The sequence below is a fragment of the Diceros bicornis genome, chromosome 14 (assembly GCF_020826845.1).
Source record: "Diceros bicornis minor isolate mBicDic1 chromosome 14, mDicBic1.mat.cur, whole genome shotgun sequence".
Taxonomy (NCBI): Eukaryota; Metazoa; Chordata; class Mammalia; order Perissodactyla; family Rhinocerotidae; genus Diceros; species Diceros bicornis.
This window is the reverse complement of record NC_080753.1, coordinates 34,477,538-34,497,105: the sequence shown is the minus strand read 5'-3', so window position 1 is coordinate 34,497,105 and position 19,568 is coordinate 34,477,538. Positions and strand designations below refer to the sequence as shown.

The window sequence follows — 19,568 nt, the reverse complement described above, 5'->3', positions numbered from 1 at the left end:
TTTTCACTTGAGCTGTGTACTTCATTGGTATTTCACCTCTTAGCTTGGCGCTTAGATTACATCCTCTTCTCAGGTCGTCTCCCAAGTGCACAGAGCAACAACAGGCTGACTGACTGAACACCCCCTCCTGGTACTGCCCAAAAGGAGGATAAATTAACCCACTGGCCTTACTAAATGTAAATGAGGCCTGTGAAACTTGGGAAGTTGTTGCCCTCATGTGGCCGATCCTGGAAGTAACAGCCAAGGTACTTGTCTTCTAGGGCCGTCTTTTCAGTGTTTTCCAGATCAGCATCAGCGACACCTGAGAAGTTAGAAATGCAAAATCTCAGAATCCAGATCTGCTGAATCAGAAATTTTGCTGGACCCCTCCCCCAATCTGTCTCTTAACAAGCCTTTCAGATGATTCTGATGAATGCTAAAAGGTTGAAAACCACTCAAACAACTCGTGCTCTAGTATCCCCATTGTCCCCCAAAATGTGATTATGCTCCTAATTTCTATGTTCAAGGATAGCAGAACTTCCTCAAGTTAATCCTCTCTCTCCATGTTCTGGTCTCCAAAACCTCCTGTCTCCTCAATCTCATTCCATCAAGTAGGCCCTCAATTTAATACCCGTCCTTAAGAACCTGACCTCTTCTAGCAACAGGCCTGTTTTCATCTACTCTGCAGAGCCACTTTTTTGGGAAGAGCAGTCTGTTTCCCTATTCTTGCTTCTCACTTTCTCCACTGGAACTGCTGTTTTTCTCTCCTTCCCCAGAAACTGCTCTTGGATTTTTCCTTTCCCACCCACCCTCACTTAAATTCCTTTCCCTAACCAACTCCACGGGTAGGATGGTAGGTTCATCTAGAATTGATGTGCCCACACCACCTGTAGCTCCAGCCATCTGTGAAGAGCTCTGTTCCCAAGGTCCCACTGCACACTCAAATGTTGATCCACAGGATCTACTCTGTGTCCTATGGTGTTTTGTATTGAATATTCCTTCACCAGTATTTCACTTAATACTAACACTATGACTTGAAGGTAGAACAAGTGTCAGCTCCACTCAAAGGACTGAAAACAGATTCCACAAGGGTTTGTATTAATGCACCTAAAACAGCTGATAATGGCTGGGTTTCGTTTTTTTAACAAAGAGTCCAAACACTCCAGGGGTTAAATAAGCTGCTTCTCTTTCCACTGTTTATTATTAATGTACAAAATATACAAAACCAAAAGAAAAAGAAAATACTCATCCTCAAATCCATTGTGGCTCTAACCCAAGACCCTGCACAAAACCCAACCAATCCACTGTTTTCATAGAAAACAACTGATGCCGAGACAGGTGAAGGAGAGGGCTGGGAAAGGGCAAGTCACGTTGAATCCACCCAGGAAGGAACCTGAGGGGATTTAGAAGTGGCTGACAGGAAGGGAGCTGGAGGCCTCACACCAACACGGTTCCGGGTGGGGGCCAGGAGCGCGCTAGCTCCCAAAGGCAGTGCATGTAGTGTGACTGTCGGGCCCAGCATGCCGGGCTTAAGTTGATGAAAAGCTGGTCTCACTGAAGTGTTTTACAGTTTCCAGAATGAGCTGTAGGCAAGGGTGGACCACACCACTGGCCTCACCTATGCCAGCTAAAACTTCCACTCGATGCCGATGTAAATTTGCCATCATCGAACCTAGCAGACCCATGATGCAGACTTCGGTGGTCACAGAAGGTTGCAAAGTCTTACTTGAGAAAGGACTCAGAATGTAAAGCCTGTCGGGAGAGGAGTGGGGAATGATGTGTTCCAGAACTCAAATCCAGCCTGATTGAGCCCTCTCAGTGCAATGGGATATATAATACCCCTTTTACCATCTCCCCACCCCAGGAGGAATAATGAACTTGGCTGGGATGATTTCATAAGTGCAGCTGATCCCATGTCAGTTCTGTGTGCACGTGGAAGACCCACGATAGGAGAGTAGAGGTGTTTTCCAGGATAACCAGCTTTAGGTTCTCAGGCATAAAGGGTAATACTGGAAAGGGGTTTGGAGTTACAGGGCAAATCTCCTCAAAAAGTGAAGCCAAATGGGTCTCCTCTTCAGCAGTCCAAGGTACAGAATGTGTCCAGTCTCTCTCCTCCCCAGACTGGAGGGAAATATGTACATCAATGCGCACCAGTGATCAGAAAACCCCCAGGAACCCAAGCAGGTGGGAACTGAGGGGGCCGGCTCCTCATCAGCTGGGGAAAGGGAAAAATGGGCCTCACAGAAGCCATAAGAGAGTGGAAGGAGCAAGGCTGCAGTCCACAGGGATGTGTGTGTGGGCGGGGCAGGCAGGTGGGCCCTAGGGCAGGGGGGGCCCATTGACACCCGGGTGGTAGAAGGCACAGTTGTTCTCATAGCGGCAGTTGCCCTTCATCATGAAATGTCGGCAAACAGGGCGGTTTGACATGTCTGTGGGAATGATGGTGGAATGGTTAGACAGGAAACGGCTAAGAGGTCAATGCCACCTTCACCCCACCTCCCCGTCATGGCATCCTAGAACTTGCAGAGAGACACTTGGGGATTTGGGGGAAGGGCAAAGGGCATGACACACATGCTGGGAACGGGGCGACCTCAGCTTCTGCCTAGCATACAGGGATAGTGCTGCTCCCCAGAGACTAGTATGGGACACCAAAAGCCATATTGGGGGCAGGGAGCATCCTTACCTCCTCCATGGCTGTGGCCTCCATCGTGCCCTCGGTGGCCCCCTCCTCCATGGCCAGGGCCATCATGGCCACGGTGCTCATGAGGGGGTGGCCCTCGATGGTCGTGGCCTCGGTGACCAGGGACATCATGAGGCCGGTGGCCGTGGGGCCCCCCATGTCCAGGACCTTCATGGGGGCGATGTCCACCACTTCCACCCATGCTCCCGCCAGGACCTTCATGGGGGCGATGTCCACCACCAGCACCCATTCCTCCGCCAGGGCCTTCATGGGGGCGATGTCCACTGCCTCCACCCATGCCACTGCCGGGGCCTTCATGAGGACGATGGCCACTGCCACTGCCCATACCACCGCCAGGGCCTTCATGGGGACGGTGTCCCCCACCTCCACCCATGCTACTGCCAGGGCCTTCATGGGGGCGATGTCCACCACCCATGCCACTGCCAGGGCCTTCATGAGGACGATGTCCACTGCTGCTGCTCATGCCTCCACCAGGGCCTTCATGGGGACGATGCCCACCACCTCCAACCATGCCCCCACCAGGGCCCCCTCGTCCATTTGGGGGTCCTCCTCCAGAGCGACCTCCTCTGGACCCTCGGAATGGAGGAGGAGGAGGAGGTTCATTTCCTCCTCGGCCACCACGGCCTCTATGGTATGGTCCAGGACCAGGTCCTGGACCCCCCCGCATCGGGCCACCCCTCATGGGGTCACCCGGGCCATCCCAGAAGGGATCACCCCCCCGGGGAGGGGGTGGGGGACCTAGGAGACGTGGACCCACTGGCCCACCAGGGCCCCCAGGGCCTCCATGTGGACCTGTTAGGGGAAAACAGAGAGACAATATTAGCTACCTGTTTAGACTCAGGGACTGCCACCTCCCAATGTCAACTACATCCCACTTTTTGGTCAATCCTATACTATTACCGGGCCAAAATTAAGCAGATAAGCCCATTCCAACTGCTCACTCACCACCTACCTGACATAGGTCCCCCAGGCCCAGGAGGAAAGTGCTGCATGCCCTTGGGGCCCCCAGGACCTCCCGGTGGGAAACCATTGGCTATTGGACCAGGGCCTAAGAGTCCGTGTGGCACTGTTAATAAAGAAAAGAGTAAAACAGTCAGCAAGAGGATTCTATAAGAGTGGCATGACTTCCCACTTAGGTGTCCCCAACTGACCCCCTCAGACCAACCTGGCAGAGCAATGCTCTCTCTGTCCAGTCTTCCCCTCCCACGTCTTGCCGCCTAGTGGCAACACCCCTGCTCTTCAGGGTCTGTGAACTCTGCTTCCCCCAACTCCACCGCAGGCTTCCTCCCCCAGGCCCCGGGGCTGGCCCTGATGATTACCCAGCATCTGCTTGATCTTATCTGAATAGTCTGGTTGCTTCAGCAGTTCCTCTGAGGGATGACTATTTGGGCTACCCTGTGAGGCAAGTCAACAGAGAGCAACATCAATAGAGAGCAGCAAGGATAACCACCAGCAGAGAAAGGGAAAGCCAAAAGAGGAGGGAAGCAGGAAGATGAGGAGGACTGGGGTAAAGAAAGGGAGGTTCCAGAGAAAGTGGCAAAGAGGAAGTAGGGCTCATACCATGATGGAGGTGAGGATCTCCTGGACATTGATGCCTCCTCCTGCAGGACCCTGGGGGCTCTTCCCAGCACCCATGCTTCCCATAAGATTCGCCAGAACAGGAGGCAACTTGGAGCCACCTGCCCCGTCAGGTGAGCCTCCGGCCCCCCCAGGCTCCAGGGCCTCCACATATGGGGTCTCATCCATGGAACACTCCTGAAAGAACAGGAAACAATCAGGACTAACTAAAAGAATGAAGAGAGTCTCACATAAACAATTCATTAAAGCCAATTACAACCTCCACTGCCACGTAACACCCACTCACCTCATCTAGGGGGATGAGTTTCGGGGGTATAGGTTCATAGGGCTCAGGATCAGGCTCATGAGGACTATGAGGAATGCCGTAGGCGATGGAAAAAACAAGAATGACAGTCAAATTATTTATTCAGGCCCTCAACTTTCTTCCTTAACTCCACCCTCTTCTTAGTTACCCCAGGGCACATTCCCCTCAGGGGTCTAAGTGCTCAACAGCCCAGGGCATGAACCTCGCTCTGCTCACCTTTCCTTATTCAGGAAGAGCTCCTGAAGGATTCCTTTCTCCCGCTCAGCCTGGATGTATCGCTCCTGGCTGTTGCTTCCAGGGGTGACAAGAGGTGAGGGCAGAACCAGGGGCCGGGGGCACACCCAGGGTACCTTCTCCTCCATGTTGTCATGGCTCAGACGCCGGGCTGTCTCAAATGCATGTCGGTCTGACAGTATCTCTCGCTTAGCTGCTTCGCCAAAGTCTTTGATCTTATTCACATTGACTATTGGCAAGGAGAGAAAAAGCAAGAATGTAAGAACAACCAAGTCCTTTTTAAACTCTCTGTACCCACCTATTATATGGGAAATGTGACCTCTTACCTCGTTCAGTTTCATCCAGTTCAAAATAGAAATATTCTCTCAGTTTGCCCTCCTCAGGCCACGTCACAGTTTTCCTCTTCCTGCCTTTCCGGGTCAGCTGGCTAGGATCTCCAGGACTCTCCACTGGCTTTGCATCCAGAGCTCCCGGCTCCAAAGAAGCTGTAACGCAGGAGAGGTTTCAGACCCAGGTCCTTCCTTTCAGAAAACCTCCCAGCTTGAACCAGTTGTGAGACTTACCTGTATCCATGAGCTCTGGGACTTCAACAGGGGGAACTGGGGTCCCTGGACGGTCTGTATCCATGGCCTCAGAAGGAGGTGCTGGTTCTGGGGAAGAAGGTTTGGCTGTGCTTGGTTCTATGCTCGTTTTCCCTTCAAATGGGCTTGGCTATTATGAAAGAAAAAGAAGTTAATGAGCTGACAGGAAAGCCAAGGCAGTAAGTCCAGGGTCCTAGGCAACATCCCCCAATGCTCCTAAAGTACTCCGTCTCTAACACTGCCCCCTTGCCGCCAGTCTACATCTGAGACCAACTCCTCTTATCCTCCCCAACTGCTCTGAGCTGCTGGGCTCTTCCTTCTACTTTACCTTTTATACCCTGTCACTAAAACCTATGGCCCAGGGCCCATACCTTGGCAGCTGTAGGTGACAGCACCTTCTTCTTCTTCTTAATTTTGATCCCCGGAACAGGGGCTGAATTGAGCGCATCCAGAAAGCCCAGGCCCTCCATAGCTACACAAGGAAAGAGCATAAAATGGAATCATTAGACCTCCTTCACAATCCCATTCCTATAGACAGAATCTGGGCAGGGCAGGACATGGGCCAATGGAGACTCTGCCTCAACTTCGGACACAATAAACTCAAGGTCACCAGGTAGCATAGGCAGGAGGACTCATACAAGAAATTCTTGTTGTTATTCTATCTTTTTTTTAACGGCAAGCAAGCCATAGCCCTGGACGTGAATTAGAGCTCAGGAGACTGACAGAGGCAGCCCTGTTTTTGTTTTTTTTTGTGAGGAAGATCAGCCCTGAGCTAACATCTGCCAATCCTCCTCTTTTTGCTGAGGAAGACTGGCCCTGGGCTAACATCTGTGCCCATCTTCCTCCACTTTATATGGGACGCCGCCACAGCATGGCCTGACAAGCGGTGCACCGGTGCGCGCCCGGGTTTCAGAACCTGGGCTGCCAGCAGCGGAGCGCACGCACTTAACCACTATGCCATGGGGCCGGCCCCAAAGCCAGCCCTCTTGACATGACAGATTATCCTGCCAACTGGGAGGGCCCCAACCAGCGACTGAATAGCACACCTCCCCACCTCATCTCTAAAATTACTCCTAAGTAATCCAAGAACGGGGAATTCCAGAGGCACAAAAATTAAAGGACACCAAGAAGTCAGACGAAAACAATCAAAGAGAGGGAAAAACAACTTCCCCCCTCCCAGGACACGTATTCCCATTAAGGGTCTTGCTCCCAATTCAAAGCACATCCCCCCACTTTAGACTCACGCTGTGGGGGGATGATCTTCACTTTGATCTCTTTGGTGGCGTTGGGTGTTGTGTTGAGTGGCTTGTATTTCTTCTCTGCAGTGGGGGCAGCATCTCCTGGAGCAGCTGCGGAGCTGTAAGAAGAGAAAATGTCAACACCGACTCACCCCTTCTTTCTCCCTCGTGTCCCACACCCAGCCCATTTAGAAATTCAGAACATGGTCTATACCTCTGACGCTTGAGCGGGATGGGTTTGAGGTTATACTTGTCAGAGACCACCACTGCACTGGCATTCTTCTTCACAGGCACCAAAGATGGGGTCTCCAGCTCCAGTCCTGGGGGAAGAGACATTGTGTTGGGGTTGAACTCACTCCCCACCCTCTTGACTTTTCCTCCCTGTTCCCCCACTTCAATCTTCATCTAACCTTATATACCATCCCCTCAAAGCTTTGCCCACTAGTCATCCCTCTTCCACAGGCTTACCATATCATAAATACAACTATTCCACCACAAGGCCCTGGGTGTGCATATGCCCACAGATGCCCCAGGGGCCAGCAAACAGCCTTACCGGTGGAACGGAACTTGGCATGACTGGGTGCTGTGGTTCGAAGAGACTTGGGCTTCTCCTTCTTCTTCTCTGGGGCCTCCTCAGCCCGGGTTTCAGCCTTCACCTCAGTCAAGGGTCGCTCAGGAGGGGTGGTTCGACTCTTTCCCTCTTCTTTACGTTTTTTCTTATCTTTCTCTGTTGTGGAAAAACAAAGCAGAAAAGGATTTTGTTTAGGTAAAGAGAAAGACCATCACTCAGCGGTAAAGAAGGCTGAGGGCACTGAAGGCCACATCCCATTAACTATGAGGAATAAAGGACTAAGGAATTTACCAGCAGGCTGAGTACTGCTCTGGGAGCGGATGACAGCCATCCAGTCACTGACAAGGACTGAGGCCAATTTCCGGAGCTCTGCAGGTGAGAGAAAGGAGAAATGCCTAAATAATTTAAAATACTATTCTTCCAATAATAGAAAATAGAGATGTTTAAAAATATACTGTGCAAGTCTGGGTAATGGAAAAAGTAACCCAGAGTTTTAAGAAGAACATGAGATAGGCTTAAAAACCAAACTCTTAAAAAGAGAACAATGAACCACAGAGTTGTCTTCTATTCAGATAATTTTCAACCCTGACACCATCACAACACTAGGGGGTGAAAAGAACTAACACTTAATACAGAGGACGTTGTAAAGACTACATCACTGTGTTACATGTATCTCATGTGACTCTTACAATAACCTGAAGATTTTTAATCTCCCTTCACAAAGAAGCATAGAGATTACAGCCACAAGACTAGACAGCGGGGCAGGATGAGCCCAGCGCCTCTGCTCTTCCCCTAAATACTTGTTGAAAGAATAGAAACTAAACTCAGGAAAAAGGTAGGCATGGTTCAAATATTTGAAGGGCTAATAGATTTAAAAAGAAATAGTATTATTCTGCGTTGTCTCTTTAAAGGCAAACTTAACGCAAAGTTTCAAGGAGGCAGATTTAGACTCACCTTACAAAAAAATTTTCTAGGCAACCTTTTTTCCTAGACTGCTGCTAGTGACAAGGGCTTTAAAAAAATCAATTAAGTGTAGCAAGTGTGAAAAAAAAAGCTTAAAAACAAACTAGGGCGCAAGCCTGGTGGCGCAAGTGGTTAAGTGTGCTTGCTCCGCTGTGGCGGCCCAGGGTTCGCCGGTTTGGATCCCGGGCACGCACCGACGCACTGCTTGGCAAGCCATGCTGTGGCGGCGTTTTATTTATGTGGAGGAAGATGGGCACGGATGTTAGCCCAGGGCCAGTCTTCCTCAGCAAAAAAAAGAGGAGGATTGGCAGATGTTAGCACAGGGCTGATCTCCTTACAAATAAACAAATAAATAAATAAAATAAAGACAAACTAATTTAGGGTTGTGGAAGCAGAGTTTATCTAGACAGAAAAGATGGTGAGAGAATTTAAAGATAAAGAACAGAATTTGTTTCTAAACATATGAGAAAAAGCTTTGTAGCTCTTTCCTTTTGTACTTGGCAAATTAACATCTCTTATCTGTGGCACCTCTCTTCTTGCCAACACCCCCACATATAGACTCATTTAATAATGAGATTGTCACAGAACTTTAAAACCTAACCTTTCAAAACAGTCACACAACTGGCAATTTCTGTACCTAAGGCAACATGAACCCTAATGCAGGAATATCCTAAAGCCTTTTTGGAGGAATTGATACTATGGTCCAGTAAGACTTAACTACAGTCAATAAGGAATGTGCACGTTTCAGTATCTAAAGGAAGTACAGAGTAATAATTAAACCCATATTCATAAAAGGCAGCACAACGAAGCCAGGTGGAAAATAGGGAACAATATACCCAATGATGAAAAAACAAAAGATGGGCAATGATTTAATAGGATTCTCCTGTGTTCTGTGTTATACTACGAGTTATTATTAAAGATACTCTGAGATGTCGCAAAAATAGGTACTAAAAAGACCTAAAAACTGAGAACTAATACAACTAAAAAAATGGAAAGCTAGGAAATGTTTTTCACTTGCATAATACTGTGAGTTAAAACAAAATTGGGATCCTTTATCTTGGAAAGGTGTTCCCAGAGTTTTCTCCGATAGCTAAAGGAACTTCAGATAAATTTACCCAGGCCTAGGTGCTCCCTCCATGCCAAAAAACCAAAGCCTCTTTGCAAAAAAGACCTAGCAACCCATTCCCTTTAGACACAGAGCAAGCCTGTATTTTGATCAGGGGATCATCTCTGCTAGAATACTGCTCACTTGTGGAATACTAGTGTCTTGTGCTCCTGGTTTATGCCTTGGGGAGGGATTAAGGAAATCTTTAATTTCCTTACTCTCTAAAGAAAAGGCTGTGAGTTTCTGGAGCCAGGCTTCGTCTTCTGGCCCTTGCCAGGAGTTTCAAAACCCTTTGTCTTAGAAAAGGTAAAAACCTGTTGCTATCAAAGCTATGATATATTCCAGGAGTCAGGATCATGCCATCTCTTACAGGAAGGTGTTTATTGGTAGAACCAGTATATCTATTGTTATGAAAATAGATACTGAAGGTCCCAGAATATACTATATTTAGAAAAACAGAAGTAAATAATGATAGACACTCTAGATGACACTATTTTCCCCAAAGAATTTTAAGGGTATGCGTTTTACACCAAGAGATCTTAAGAATTGGCTTCTAGGGCCGGCCCCGTGGCTTAGCGGTTAAGTGCGTGCACTCCGCTACTGGCGGCCCAGATTCGGATCCCGGCTCGCACCGATGCACCGCTTGTCCGGCCACGCTGAGGCCGTGTCCCACATACAGCAACTAGAGGGATGTGCAACTATGACATACAACTATCTACTGGGGCTTTGGGGGGGAAAAAAAAAGGAGGAGGATTGGCAATAGATGTTAGCACAGAGCTGGTCTTCCTCAGCAGAAAAAAAAAAAGAAGAGGATTAGCATGGATGTTAGCTCAGGGCTGATCTTCCTCACACAAAAAAAAAAGGAACTGCCTTCTAGTTAATGTATGGTACCTTATCTTACATTCAGTGGTAGAGAAATGGACAAATCCCATTCAGAACTGAGAACAGAAAAGAGGGGACAGGTTAGAGGAACTAAATTTTTAAAAGAAAGAGAAAAGCAAGGTGAGATAGAAAGAGGAAGGCAGGAGTGAAGGGACAATCCAAGGATGGGGAAAGAAACTAAGGTAATTGTAATTAAGTGGAAGTAATGGAGGACGGCCCAGGACACAGAGAAGGAGGGGCCCCTACCTTCATCCTCACTTGACTTGCTCAGTTGCTTCACCAGTTTGGCTGTGTTGTTCTATGAGAGATGGGGAGCAGCAGAAAGGTGAATGCCAGGAGGAAAATAAGCCCACTCAGAGCTAACAACCCCACAAACTCCCTCACAATTTCCTAATGGTCCCTTAACAGTAACTAACACTAATACACTACTTTACCTTTTACAAAACCCTTGTAGACATATTCTTAACTTAATCCTTACAACAACCCAGTTAGATAGGTATAATTACTCCCATTTTATAGATGAAAAAATTGAGGCTTAGATAAATGAAATGTCCCAAGACAGACACCTAATAAACAGATAAATTCGAACCAAGTCTTCTGATTCCAAATTCCTATTTTTTCTACCATTCTACCTCAGAGGCCCAAGACTGCAGCCACATCAGAGTTGGTGTGAGTTTTGTATCTGTTAGGCTATACAAGAAAGAAGAACCCGGATTGTAAAGACTGAAGGTACCTGCTTGAGATGGTCCACAGTGAGCGGTAGGTGCTGCAGGGTCAGTAGAATTTGCTGCAAGAGGGGAATGTTGTTGGTTGTCTTTGAATATGTAAGCCAATTATTAAGAAGCTTGTAGCCACCAACGTCAATAAACCTGCAGGCAGGTAGGAGAGATTCTGTAAGGCCCTTCTTGAGTTTTGGAAGTACAACAGCCCATACTCCTAGTCCTCCATCAACAACCCAGGAACCCCATGCCTCACCTCCCCCACCTTCTAACTATGTCTTCCCATTCCAGCCACCCAGATCCCCACTTACTTGACCAATATTTCTGGTGAACGGGTCTGCAGGAGAATGTTCAAGTAAGTGCATCGACTCACCATCTTTCGTGCTTCCTTCATCAGACTGTAAGAGATGAGTTAAGGTTAGCAATGGAGCAGCCAGAGAGCACCTCTTCTTTTAGCAGAAGAGTCTGCAATCTGTGGGAGTGCCTAGAGATGTCTGATGAGTTGGGACTTTCCTCGAGGGTGGGAGGGTCACGCAGGCCTCCAGGAGGACGGGATGGATCCAGAGTGAAATGGAAACCCATGGGAGGATGGAAGACAACTGAGGAGACACTGAAGTCTCTGATCTGGGGAGGACGAGCATCATTGCTTTCCTGACACACAAGGCACATTTAATTCTGCTTCCAAGTGAAGAGTCCTAGCCCTCAACAACCATTCCTCCTAGTCTTTTCAGGACTGGCTTAGTCATTTGCTTTCCCCTAGGAAACTTAAGGATCCCTGAAGGAAAATGACGTTTTGGGTACATGGAACGTGACCCAAAACAGAACCAAGAATTCTGTTACCTGGCTCCCCTGCTTCCTTCCTTCCTTTCAAAGTGTGACTCCCTTGGGACTGTGAATGTCCAAATATCCAGATTCCATTATGGCCAGGGACCAAGGGATCATCTTTTCCTATCACTTATGCTAAAATTATTGGATCTGAATCCTGTTCTACTGACCCTCCCTTTTCTCTCCAGGAACAGTCATTCCTGTCTGCCGTAAAAATTATAGGCATGTGACAACATACAACACCCTCTACTCACAATGAATCCAAAGAAGAGTACAGACTCACCTGAAGATCTTGGAAATCCCATCCACACTCTTGACTTCCCCATCTCGGGTAAGGAAGCTATCCAGGCCCTTGAGAAGCTCTTTGGGGTCTATGGGACCCGAACCCATGATCGAGGTTTCTAAGATGAGAGGACAAAACAAACCCACAGAATAAATGGGTGGCAAGGACAGTTCCACTATGCCCTCTAATAAATCTCATCTCTACATTTGACAAAATATAGTGACTACTTATACAATCTATATTACATACACTCATTATTTTCTAGATAAGAAAAAGCAACACAGATCATTGTCGCTAATGAGAAAATAACCCTGGCAAGTTAAGCATGGTGTTAATACATGACTGAATGGGAAGACAATTAGATTGGAGGACTGGAGCATCACAGCTTTCTCCCTCTCCCAGTTACTGCCTTCCTAGGACAGCTGAACTTCACAAGATCATATTAGGGCTAAGATTCATCTTCCCATAACAAAATGCTCAACTCTCCAAGGTATTTTTGCTTATTGTTAGGTCCTCTTCTCGGCTGCTAATAAATCTGACTTTAAAAAAATGTAGCTTTGTAAGAACAGGGCCAATCTTGAGTGCTTGGGCTAAATGTCTTCTAAGAGTCAATTCCTTATTATCTTAGCCCATTAAGAGTCATAATCACCACAAGTGGCAGGATATGTTCTGCTTGCACCAGTAGACAATCATCTAAAGTGGTAGGTGATAGAGAAGAAAACAAAACTTGAAAACAGAACCTTTCTCCCAGGGGAGTTGTGGGTCACTCCCAGAAATGAAGACAAATGGATACAAAGGGAATTAAGCAGGTCCTCCTAAGCCTTGAACAGAATGTCCCTCATTAACCAAATACTGCACAACTTCTGTTTCAAAGTTAAGAGCAAGACTGGTTTGTGGTTTCAAAAGCAAGGATGGGAATCTCACCCCGTTCCCCTCAAAATCACACCATCCAACACCCCCCCAGGAAGGCCTGAAATTAGAAACCATGGAGCCAAAAAGAATGGAACAAATAAAGCTAGAAGCAGGAAAAATGCCAGTAAATGTTAAGTAGCTACTTTAGAGCAGGTTAGAAAAGAGTTAATTAAAAGCTAGACTGCTGTTGTGGGACAGAGAAGTGTGAAACAATGTCAAGGCCAGAACCCAAGTTCCAGAGAGGTCATTTAGAATCAATATGGTTCTGACTGGGATTTTTATCCACAATGCCTCTAAACACTGACTTCTGAGAACCAAGAAAGCAAGCCACCTTGTAAAATCTGCATTTGGGAAATAAGGCTAACAGTGGGTAGGAAGGTGGCAAAGAGAAAAACCCCTGCATCCTGCTTCTAGAAGAGAGAACAGACATGATCCCAGCAGAAGGCTGGGCAAACCAGTGTTTTACAAAGATGACTATACTTTGTGCAAAAAAGAGAACAGGTTTCTTATAAAGTAAATTAGTTCTATTTGTTTTCAGACAAACCAAAAAAGAAAAACAAGCATCATAATCTCAACCTTTTAGCTCTCCTCCAAAAAAGGTCAATAAATTTCTAAATGTATAGGTCCTAACAACCTAGACAAGAAGAGGCAGAAGCAGGGAGGAGGCTGGATCTTGAGATCATAACCTGTGGGCTGAAAAGAGAAAGACGAGCTGAGGTAAGAAATGCTGCGAGGTGAGCAAATCTGGGTTAACTGTGCTGTCACTGCTGCCCTGGAGCCTCCACGAGGACAGGTAGAACCTGAGGTCAGAGGAAAAAACATTCAAGGAGAATACCGATGAGTCAGAAGTCCACAGGCCAAATCCACTGCAGTGTGGTGATCCTTACACACACAGAGACAGACACAGGGGATAAAGGAATTTTTCCCATGTAGTAAGACACTCTAAAGTGACAGACACTATAAACAGATATATAGATACAATAAAGGGATATAGAAAACAGATTTCCTATCTGTTAGAGACTGAAAATGCAATGAATGAATCCAAAGTAATACATATCATCAAAATATACAGAATTCGACAAAAAGCCTTCAATTAAATTATCACTTCAAACCAGTCCCCCCTAAATACAGCTGACCCCACTGATCCAAACCCAGAGCTGAATATACATCACCTCAGAGAACTCCCTTTTGCATATCCAACTACCAGCTAAGCCAACAGGCCTGCTACCCCTCCCTCCTTCAGAAACTCGGTCACCTAAGTTCAAATGTTCCTTCATTTAAGAGGGTGGGAGACAAGAGAATAACCATCCTTAGAGAGAAAAAGAGACCCATGAGTACAAAGCTAAATTCTGTCCAGTGCCTTCTGCTGGGAATGGGACCCAGGGACAACTTTTTAATATCCATTCATAACAAGCAATAGTCAAGGGAAGCTGGAAAACAAAGAAGAAATGTTAAATATTCACTTTCCACTATTATTTATATTTTGGAAATATAAATTTTATCTCACGAGCACCAATCATGTGATAAAATGTAGTGGGTTTTCTCATGATGGTTTTCCTCCAGGCAGATGAGTTTTACACTCATTTAAAATTAACGATCCCAAGTGTCTTACAACCTAATTTCCTTACTTTGAAGTCAGTACATTCTGAAAGAAAGAAGTTCCAAGGCAGTCAAGTGGAAAGGAATGAAGAGCCAAAATTCCTGGCACAGGCCTACAGTAGAAAAGGCAAATGAGCTGACCAGGGGAGGGGCAGTGACCAAGTGTCCTAACATTACCTACTCATATCTGGAGCCTGGAATGAAAAGCCTGAAGAAGCTTTCTGGAACCAAAAATAATCCAGGGCATGATACGTTTTCTTTTAATTTCCTTGAAGGCAGAACCTACAGAGGGAGGGGGGAAAAAGCAACCCCTGGCCTCATCTCCACCTTGTCCTTGTCCTAAGCTGGACTTTCCTTATGAAGGATGTTGCAGGCTGAGCCGTGCACTACTGACACAAGGCACTGGGGAATTTTCTACCGTTTTTACCAAAAATAAAATTAAAACTCCAGAAGTGACACTGACTCCTGCCTCCAAAATGAATATTTACTTGAGGGTTATTTAATTAAAAGGGGAGAAAAATATCTAGCTCAGCTAAAGTTATTCTATACCCATCACCAACGACAAAGAACTGAATTGGTTCAGGACAGAAATTCTATGCAGGTCAAAGCCCTTTTAAAAACAATCACAATACTCTTCTAACAAAGGAGGAAGGAGTCTGAGTTTACCCTAACTTAGAGGTCTTGGCACTTCTGGAAATGAAAATGCTTTGTCCCTAACCCCTTACATTCCCCTCCCTTTCCTTGGTGTTTGAGGCATTTCCTAGGCATTTTGAGGCAACAGTGGACTAAATTATGTCTCTCAGGTGATTCACAAGCTTGTACCTCTCTTCTAAGTAGTAAGCCTCTATTCCTCAGTCATTTTGAAAACCTGGTACATGATCGCCTCAAAAAGCTTGTTTGCCTTTCAATGAGGATGTAAACTCACCACCCCCCCCACACACACAGGAAAGGATCCTAGCATAGAACTGCAGCCACAAACTACAAGGATCAGGTTCTCCGAGGTTCTCTGGATGGATTTGGTTTCCCTAGAAGACCTTGTTTCCCATCTCCTGTTTTAAGGAAGATCTTCTTTATTAATCCCCTGCTCACTAGAGATCACGAACCCCAGTGGGTAGAATGTTCAGCTCCCAAGGAAGGTATGCTGCAGAGGCACATGGCAAACTGCTTAAAAGATAAAAAACTTGTGGTCAATAGACATGTGGAAGAGTCCCTCCCATCCAATCCAGAAGTTTAAGTAGTAATTGGAGAATCCGTACCCAGTAGAAAATTAGCCCATAAGTCTCACCCAAGTCACCACAGGATGGTTGTACAAAACGGCTTTCCAATTCTGCCTAGAAGCTCCACGCTTCAATGCAGGACTTAAAAAAATGAAAAGTATATGGAGAGTCTGATAAAGATCTGACTTGGAAAAAGTTGGAAGAAAGATAAGAAAGGGACAGGACACCCAATACCCCCCTCAGATAGGGCATGGCTTTCGAACATGCACCCATTGCTACAGCACTGCCCGAGTTGAAAAATGAAGAGGACGTTATTTCCCCATTAATGTTTTTAAGGAATTTCTTTTAGAAGGGAAGGAAAAAAAAAATTCAAAAAAGGTGGCTCTTTGGAAAAAAGAAATGAAGGTTGTGAAATGTAATACCAGAAAGGGTTTGCTTACCAGAAACCGTAGCTTGATTCCCCCTGCCTTGAGTTTACAACTGCCGCCTCCTTTCCTAAAGATTCACTTCTCATCCTAGTACCAATGTACAGGAGCTAAGCAACTGGAGAACGTGATACAGCACTGAACACAAAGAGTTTATCCCCAAACCCAGAGGCGGGAATAAGGGCCATTTAGAAGAAAAGTCCTCAAGAACCCACCCTCCCCCAGATTCTCATTATACAAAGCGACCAAATGCAGGAGGCCCAAGGACTGGTTCCTGAGCAGAAATGGGACATTCCAGTGTCATTAGGCCCCATTTGTCTATTCAAGTTATCCTTTCACAAGCTCGTGTCTTTCCCCAGTATCCCCAACACACATATATACATACACACACGCTCACACACTCCCCAAAAAGGCTCCCCGGTCTTAAAGGATAGTTGGTTTGACGGGCTTTCCACCCCTGGCAACTGAAGCAGGGAAAACTTCCAAGCAGTTGTGATGAGTGAAAAGAGAAAATAAATGCAACAGGCTCTGATTATTAAACATAAAAACTAGAGCTGCCCAAGGAGATGGACAGCCTCAAGACCTAATTCCTATAAGCTTTTTTCCTTTTAAGATAAAGGCTATAAAATATTCTAAAGAAAATAAGGAAAAAGTCTTTTCCTATCTAGCAGCAGCGTGCACAGGGAAATCAATCCAGAAGGCATCTGCTCAGGGGTGGAGTTTCAAGAGGGTGGAGAGAAGAGGAAGCAAGCTGATTACATCACCTTTCAAGGCTGCTCCTCCCCCTTGACCAAGTTTCTAGGGCGGCCCTAAGCTCTGGATGGCAAAAGGGGGAGAAAAACAACAAAGAAGCAGGGACGCCATTTTGTAATGAAGAAGAGGAAAAGATAAAAAGCTGTCCGGGCTCTGCCGGGAGCTAGTTACATTAAAAAACACCCTTTTTTAGTAAAAAAACAAAAACCAGCCCCCAATCCTGAATGGTCTGACCTATTTGGAGTCAGTAAGAGCGTTGTGAAAATAAAAGCAATTAAAATATTAAAAGAACAATTTTCTGCGGGGAAGAATTGAATTTGCAATTGAGGTTCAACCTGCTACCACCGACCACCCCCATCCTTCCTATAAAGGGAAAGGGGGAGGACTTGGACCCCTCTCATCAAATAGGGTCGAGGTGGGAGGACAGGAGAAAAATGGGTCAACACACAACCTGCGACGCCGCCGCTTGGAAGACAAAAGGACAAGGAAAGTCGCCATATTGAAGCAGGGAAGAAAAAAATTCCTTTTAACGACACAAATCTTTTAGAAAGCTAGCATTCAATTGCACTAAATGGCTTTTAAAATTATTCTCCTGAATTCCACATTTCCCAACCTTTCCACCCGCTATTTAACTGTATCCCCCCACCAAAAAGTATCAAGTTAAAATGTTAACCACTTTTTGCTTTTAAATAACCTACGCAATCTGCAACAATTATAAAACATTCTTTACCTCCCCAAGTATTATCTTGTATGTACTGCCACTAAGATTATATTTTGCCCTGAATTAAGTGTCTTGCAATCTTTATTCCTAGATTGCCACCTATTTTAAGCACACAAATATACCCCAAGCAAATTACATTAAAATTGAGAGGATTTAACAATCATTTTAAGTCATAGCCAGCTATTATTTCTCTGCCCATCTCCTTACCCTGCAATCTTTATGTACAGATTGCTTATTAATCTGGCAAATTGAAAGGCGCCCTGCTTGTCTCACACACAAAGAAGTGGGACTTCTGGGCCTCAAGATCCACCATCTTTTGTATGTGAGCTCATTAACCCTTTTGAAGACTGCTAACGAGAGGAAGGTAACCATTCCTCTTTATAAAAAGCAAACACTTATGGCTTTGGCAGTCTGGAAATTGGCTGGATTACCAAGGGTTAACCATCAAAATCCTCATTTGCTGGCCCTCCCTCCACGCTCTCCTTGCCTGCAGCAGGGCAGGAAGAGGTAGGTGGTAGGGGAAAGAGATCAAGACTGTTTAGACCCAAAGGCCCTTTTTAATGGAGATAGAGTGACCGGCTTGGTCCTTCTCCAGTTCTCTATTTTGTTCTACGGTCTCATTTCTTCCTCTCATTATTTTTGGTTTCACAACGGGAAACGTTGATTTCTTGTTGCAAGGCTGGTTTTTGAAAATTCGACACTTACTATCCAATTTTTTTGCGACGTCAGCACCTCGGGCTCAGGGGGAAGGGGATTAAAATTTTGGAGAAAAAAAATAAAACAACCAACCAGGACCCAAAACTCAATTATTTGGGGGCCTCATTGGATCAAAAAGTCTCTTAAAAAAATAAAGGCCAACTCAGTATTCATTTCCCCCCCAACCCAACTCCATTTAGGGAGGGGGGTCGTAGAAAAAAAGTTCTGAGTGGATTCAAAAAAGTAAACGCTGGTTGAGTGAATTTGGGCGGGTTTGGGAAGGGAGGGTGGTTGATTATTTTTGAAGTTATGTGGTGACGGTCCTTCGGCCACAGATTTCAAGTCCCAAGCAGCGTGGGCTGGTGGGGTGGGCAAGATAGATGGGAAGGGGCAGAAGACACAAGTGGTTGGGCTGGTGGCTGCTGTTTTCCCTTTCCCCCCTCTCTCAGGATCCTTTCAAGGGCTTAGATGTTGCTGCGGCTTGTTTCTTTTTTCCTCGCGGGCAGCCTGTCTTTCTCCGAGAAAATTCAAACCTAGGATAAAAGGAACACAAAGGAGAAAGATGTAATCAGTACGGCTTGCTTTTAAACACCCAAAAGTTCCATCTTTGTTATCCCCAAACACCTCCAGATCCCATCACGAACACAGCCGCTTCATATAAACCATGGCTCTCAACTGAACCCATGCCTGACCCGTTTCCCAGCGCAACGCTCTCCGCAAAATCTTACCCCCTAACCGACAACACACCAAAACTTACCTCTAAACGAACCCCAGAATGGCGGCTGCCCGCTCGGGCGGAGTCTTTTATACCCGGACGCCGCCCAACGCGCCTAAACGTGCTAGTGAAACGCCCTTGTCGCGCGACATTGTGCGCGAGGCGTGAATTCATTGGTCAACGAAAAAGACAACTCTCTAGCTGATTGGCTATCCTTCCTTCGCCTTCGCTCAGCCCCTTCCCCCCAGCACCTTCTTCCGCCTCCTTCCTGGCACCCACCGCGTGCGCGTGATCGCAGAGCCGAGCCCCTCCCTTTCCTCTCCTTCCACCACTTCCGCCCTCGAGACATTTCTCACCCTGGGTTGGTAGAACCGGGCCGGCGCATGCGCACTGAGACGATCTCGGTCCAAATCGCCTTCAAAATTGTTTAAAAGGCAAATTCTAAGAATGAGATCTAAGAGTCATAGTGACCGGTTCAGCAAAAACGCAATTTTGAGGCCGAATTCGATTGTGACGCAGTTGAAATTGGCTTCTCCCCACAGCCCCCCTGCCACGCTTCCGTCCTGA

The 19,568-nt window shown here is 46.4% G+C and overlaps 1 protein-coding gene across 3 annotated transcripts; it reads right to left on the bottom strand.

Annotated features, from left to right (window-relative positions):
* Window positions 1-1,148: 1,148 nt before the first annotated feature.
* Window positions 1,149-19,565, bottom strand: PPP1R10 (protein phosphatase 1 regulatory subunit 10). 3 transcript variants are annotated; one of them, XM_058554892.1, is made up of 20 exons: window positions 19,358-19,565; window positions 18,296-18,819; window positions 11,964-12,081; window positions 11,167-11,253; window positions 10,870-11,005; window positions 10,383-10,434; window positions 7,478-7,555; window positions 7,169-7,342; window positions 6,830-6,935; window positions 6,622-6,734; window positions 5,749-5,849; window positions 5,360-5,507; window positions 5,123-5,281; window positions 4,779-5,025; window positions 4,545-4,608; window positions 4,241-4,435; window positions 4,000-4,075; window positions 3,633-3,746; window positions 2,663-3,472; window positions 1,149-2,408 (listed from the first exon to the last, which is right to left on the bottom strand). In XM_058554892.1, the coding sequence occupies exons 3-20, from the start codon at window positions 12,068-12,070 to the stop codon at window positions 2,299-2,301; spliced, it is 2,877 nt and encodes a 958-aa protein (XP_058410875.1). In that variant the 5' UTR covers window positions 12,071-12,081; window positions 18,296-18,819; window positions 19,358-19,565; the 3' UTR covers window positions 1,149-2,298. The 3 variants fall into 3 exon arrangements, with proteins under 3 accessions (XP_058410875.1, XP_058410876.1, XP_058410877.1); XM_058554893.1 differs by lacking the exon at window positions 19,358-19,565 and adding an exon at window positions 19,044-19,175; XM_058554894.1 differs by lacking the exon at window positions 19,358-19,565 and having other exon boundaries at window positions 16,132-19,027.
* Window positions 19,566-19,568: the final 3 nt, after the last annotated feature.

Coding starts and splice junctions, on each gene's coding strand:
- PPP1R10 (XM_058554892.1), bottom strand. CDS start 12,070: ATGGGTTCGGGTCCCATAGACCCCAAAGAGCTTCTCAAGGGCCTGGAT. Junction 5,026..5,122: donor ACTGGATGAAACTGAACGAG/GTAAGAGGTCAC, acceptor CCTTGCCAATAG/TCAATGTGAATAAGATCAAA. Junction 3,473..3,632: donor GCCTGGGGGACCTATGTCAG/GTAGGTGGTGAG, acceptor TTCCCCTAACAG/GTCCACATGGAGGCCCTGGG.